This window comes from Lolium rigidum, chromosome 6 (genome assembly GCF_022539505.1).
Source record: "Lolium rigidum isolate FL_2022 chromosome 6, APGP_CSIRO_Lrig_0.1, whole genome shotgun sequence".
NCBI classification, from domain to species: Eukaryota; Viridiplantae; Streptophyta; class Magnoliopsida; order Poales; family Poaceae; genus Lolium; species Lolium rigidum.
The window spans coordinates 336,243,710-336,248,958 of record NC_061513.1 but is presented as its reverse complement, the minus strand read 5'-3'; the positions used below and the strand labels follow the sequence as shown (position 1 = coordinate 336,248,958).

Here is a 5,249-nt window from a genome sequence, read left to right as displayed (position 1 = left end):
GAAAATTTTCGACTCAACATTTTCATAAAAAGCGACAACACAAGATATTGAAGAGCTTTTGATCACATATAAGTTTTTGATCAAATGTTCAGGGGCTGTTCTGGAAAAATGAAAAATTCGAGAAAGACAAAATAGAAATGGTGAGAGCCTATGATCAAATACAAATATTTGCTCATAGCCTCGGGGGCTACTCCCATCGGGAGCGCTGTTCGCGCACCCGAGAGATTTGGAAGTTTCGGGAGAGAAAAAATATAGCGGCATAAGGCGTGGAGCCTACACCCAAGCACAAGTCCTTGGCTGTAGCCTCGGGGGCTACTCCCATCGGGAACGCTGTTCGCGTGCCCGATGAAAATATTAAAAAAAAAAGAGAAAGATAGAAGAACAAGAGAGTATATTTCGAGTTATAAGTAACTCTACATATACTCCCATCGGCAGAGCAATATAAGTCATCCGTTGACTCAATAAAATGTGCCATTCCAACAGCCGAATAAGCACTCGATAATATATTCTCAGAACGCCAAAGTTGCGAACAATTTCTGAATGCCGCAAAACTTTGCGAAGGTAAGACCCCAGATCCGTTCGAGTGGCGTGGCGCCGTCTCCGACGTCGGTTTGCTACTTTTATCCGTATCAACAGATACGAAGAAAAATCCTAACGGATGCGTTAGGTACCCGATAAATATAACTGGGACTCGACAGAATGGTAAGACCTTAAGCGGCACCTGTCGAAGTTTACACCAGTATCCCGAGATCATGTCCGGGGACGTGATCTTGAAGTAGGTTTTTGCGGATTGCCACTAGAGCAGTTAACTAGTACCCGATCCGTCAGATGAACTAGCCCCAATTACCATTATCTCTGTACAATATAGAAATTCATATGAAGAAATATAGAGAAGTTTAAAGCTGTCGAATAAATATAAAGGTAGAGATTTTCCCTGACTCTGCGATTCAAGTAAAATCTCGGGGGCTACTGACATAGGCATACCCAATGGGCCTGCCGAAGAAGGTACCCGGGGTTTACTGTAGGCCCATCACCCGAAGAATAAGAAGATTCGAAAGCACAAGATATTATTAAGGAAAGCTAGAGTTGTAATAGGAGTCACCGTTTGTAATCTTGCGGGATGGGTTAGAAACCCTCCCGGACTCTGTAAACGTGTGTATTACGAATCCCTCGGCTTCGCCTCCGATATAAGGGGGAGTCGAGGGACAAAGAGAGGATCGAATTTACTGTCAACATAACCCTAGTTTTATATTCGTCGAGTACTTTTCGGCTGAAACCTTCGAGATCTACTTGCCCTCTACATCTAACTAAACCCTAGTCTACAATCCGTAGGCATTGACAAGTTAATACCTTGTCAGCGGCCGCTACCGTCGTCGTCGCCGCCGGTGGCGGCCACACCTGGCTGCCAAAGGAGGCGGGTGGGGTGGGTGCTCCCAGAAGGATCCAATCGCGCGGGGTTCCCGTATCCAGAGAGGCGTGGTGGCGGTTCAAGCGGCGTCACGGTGGCGCTCGCCGTCGCGGGAGGGAGGCGTGGAGGGGGAGGACATACGGCGCTGCTCGCTGGAGGTGGCGGCGCGACCTCAGCCTGTGGTGGCGTTGGCCGATCCTGTGTTGCAGGCGCGTGGCCAAGTTCTGGCGGCGGGATCGCGTTGTGCGGTCTGATCCCTAGGCTCGTCTGAGCCGCAAGGGGTCAACCCGATCTCTCCGATCGTTGGGAGCCAAACGGCAGTGTGGGGGCTGCTGGTTTCGGCCACAATAATGGCGCGATCCTAGGATTCAAACTTGCATCAAGATGATGATCTATCGGAGGTGTGTCCCCATTGATCTGGCTGACGGGTTCCGAAAGGCTCCGTCGGCGATCTTTCATGGGCGATTCATGCCTGGAGACTGGTGGATCAGGTGGGATTCGTTCGTGCGCACCCGTGTTTTACTCTGGCTGTTTGGTTTCAGAGGGAGCGCTTCGATGCTCTGCTGGCTGTTAATATCGTGGGGCACGTTTTCGTTCCATGGTGCTGGCAGAGAATGTCATGAAGGTCGAGATCTGAGGACTGGAGGTTCCAATCTTTGGGGCGATGAGGTTTTGTCTTGGTGGTTCATGACTTGGAGCAGCGACATGCAAGTGGGGGCGACTGTAGAGGAGAAGACCAAAATCTTACCTTTCAGGGTAAAAATCTAATGCCTGGCCATAATTGGTTGTGCGTGGCAATGACCTTGTTGAAGGCATTATTTTGAGAGCGAGGACCTTCTTCATGGTGAAAACCCAGATATTTGATCGGGCGACGACAGCGCTTGTGCACTGTTCCCTTCTTGAAAGTGCCGCTTTTGAAGATGTTGGACTTATGGTGCTGTCTTGGTGGTGTTTGTGTTGCTATTTCGAGGATTAAACCACCTTAGTGGGACTTTTATTTTTCTGTAATTCTTCTTTCTTTTTTTCATCCGTAATGCCGCTAGAACAATGCATTGTTGCAGATGCTACGTGTAATTGGTACATCCGATATTAATATATGCTCTTTGTCGAAAAAACATACATAGCAAACATACATAGCTGGAACGATACGATCTGATAACTTTTTTTTTTCTCAAAGTACATACAGTTGACTCGTCCAAGTGCCATATATGTGCAATCAATTGTACATCAGCTAATCCCTATATCGATCATCATTTCGATCCCAAGCCAATTCTTATAGTACCAAAACGAAGTACTACTAATTTAATGAACAGCTTACAAAATAGTCCACGGCCCTAAACCCAATCTAAATCAACCAGTCAAGGCCCATCAATCACTTCTGCGCCGCCGCACCCGCGCCTCGCCCCATGTACGATGTGATCGCCGCCGCCAGCACCGACTGGAAGCTCGGGTCCGAAGTGATCGCCTTCGCGATCGTGTCCGTCACCGCCGGAGCTGGTGCTGCCGGGCCATGGACGCCAACGCTCGACGACCTCTGCAGGTACGACGACGAATGGGCGGCGCCGTACAGCTGATCCGGCCTCGTCGTCGCCATTCCCATGCCAAAATGTTGCCCCATCGCCGGCAAGGAGCTCTTACCATAGTACGGCAGTCCCCCGCCATAGGGCGCCAAGTACCCGCTGCTCCACGCCGCCGGCAGCGCCTTGGACTCGTACCCCGCCGCCACCGCGCCGTAAGGAGACGCGTACTGTTGCTGCATGAGCGAGTGCGGGGCGGTGAGGTCAAGCGTGACGGTGGGACAGGACGCGATGGTGGAGATGGTGGTCGGGCCGAGGAGCCCGGTCGACGCGAACGGGAGGTGGTGGCCATGGGACGAGGATGAAGAGCCGGCAAGAAGCATGGACGCCGCGGCCGAGGTGGTAGACGCCATAGCGGCGGCGGCAGGCGGCAGCGGGTGGCTGTGCGTGCCCTCGTACGTCGTGATCAGGATGGACATGTCGTCGGCGCACCGCTGCACCTGCTTCCTCACTGGGCAGGATGGCGCCACGGTGCAGCGGTAGTACGCGCGCGGACACGGGTTCCCCTTCGAGATCTTCTGCCCGTACTTCCTCCATTGGCACCCATCATTCATCTGTTCATCGTGAACACAGAAATCATTAGCTCAAAGTTACAATCAAGTTAAATTGGATAAAAGAGAATACTTTGTTTGTACACATGTAGCATTTTAATTTGTTTCTACGTGTGCACCGTGCACATATGCTTTGGATGTGCAGACGTACCGTGGGGGTGTCGCATTTGACGCGGACGGAAACCCTAGCCTTCTTGGCCTGCTGCTGGAGAACCTCCTCGTCCGCTCCGTCGACCCCGGCGCTGGGACTTTTGCGCGCCTTGGACGTCGGCGGGCATGCGGCAGTGGATATTGGGTGGCGTGCCGGGGCGGCGTCGTCAGCGCTGCTGTCGGAGCTCAGGTTTAGCAAGGGCGCCGCCGCCGCGGACGGGCGGCTGGCCTGCTTGTCGTCGCCTTCGTTGGAGCGACGGCTGCTCAGCCCGAGCGACAGCTGATCGTCTTGGTCGGTCTCGGTGCCGGACGAGGACGACGAGGTCCTCTCGTGGGCGGCGCCCTTCGAGCGGGCGTAACCGCCGCTGCCGAGGCTGAGGGAGACGAGGTCGTCGGCGGCTGCGGCCATAGGAGGTGGCACGTCGGCCTCCGCCGGCGCGACTGCAGGGAGCTTGTCCGCCGCGGCTGCTTGCTGTTTGACCTTGACGGTTTCTTGGAAGTGCATCTGGAGCGACTGGTAGTCCCTGACGATGTGGGAGAGCAGCGTCTTGAGGCGCTCGTTCTCCTCCCTCACCTCCCCCATCTCCGCCTTGGTCGCCTCCAGCTTCTCATCCTGCACACACACGCCAATGAGAATTAATATTTTAGACGAGTCCACGCGTGCAGAGATGATCTTAGCCAGCTACAGTATTAGTTTGGTGCAATTGACCTTGATTCTTTGCTCCTAATTTTACTTGTGCATGTGCAACTAGTTATTAGCTTGTGCAAATCATGGATGTACCTTGTTGGTGGTTGCATCGACTCTTTGCGTGGATGGAAAACTTTCAAAGACTATTGGAGGTGTGGTTCGTATCTGCAGGCCAAATGATTGAGCTAATTAAGTTCAATTGCTCAACGACATGAAGCTATCCTACTAATTCATGATGCAAATTAAGGTCACTAACAAAGATGAATAAGAGAACTAGAGCTAGCTAGCCTCGATCGGAAGAACACAAGAACAGATGGTAGACGTACCTCCATCATGGTCTCCGCCTTCTTCTCCTCCTTCACCAGCGGCGGCCTCTCGACTGCTACGTCCATCGCAGATCAATAAGCTCGACGAACAGATCGCGACGGGCCACGAGATGGGGAAGCAAAGAGAGCTCTTTGAGCGAGAGAGACGCCTTGTGCTTGCACTAGCACCTCGCCCCCTCCTTATAAAGAAGGATCCGTGGAATGGAAGCGACGACCAGCAAGGACGACGAAGCCTGCAGTTTCTGACTCTCTAACCTTAGTTTAATCTAACAGTTGCTGCTCCGTGTACCAAATCCTAAATCCCCTGTGGCTGTCATGGTTTCTTCTTCTTAAACCTATATCACGGCGGGTAGGTTCATGGTTCCTGTCCATACTACGGGCGACCGATCGATATCCAGCAGCGTGTAAACAATGTCAACGCGTGTACCCAGCCTCGCCCTCATGGACAGAAACCTCTCCATCGAGTGAGATAAGCAAGCTGCTCTCTTCTCGCTGCTGCCCCAATATTAAAACTTGATCGTTGCCGCGGTCACCGTCGCCCAGCTTCTT

The 5,249-nt window shown here is 52.5% G+C and overlaps 1 protein-coding gene across 2 annotated transcripts; it reads right to left on the bottom strand.

The window, feature by feature from the left end:
- Positions 1-2,607: 2,607 nt before the first annotated feature.
- Positions 2,608-4,947, bottom strand: LOC124668421 (probable WRKY transcription factor 72). Of its 2 annotated transcripts, XM_047205563.1 has the most exons (4): positions 4,701-4,947; positions 4,468-4,539; positions 3,688-4,299; positions 2,608-3,539 (listed from the first exon to the last, which is right to left on the bottom strand). In XM_047205563.1, exons 1-4 carry the CDS (start codon positions 4,764-4,766, stop codon positions 2,781-2,783), a joined length of 1,509 nt encoding a protein of 502 aa, XP_047061519.1. In that variant the 5' UTR covers positions 4,767-4,947; the 3' UTR covers positions 2,608-2,780. The 2 variants fall into 2 exon arrangements, with proteins under 2 accessions (XP_047061519.1, XP_047061522.1); XM_047205566.1 differs by lacking the exon at positions 4,468-4,539.
- Between the last annotated feature and the right edge of the window lie 302 nt (positions 4,948-5,249).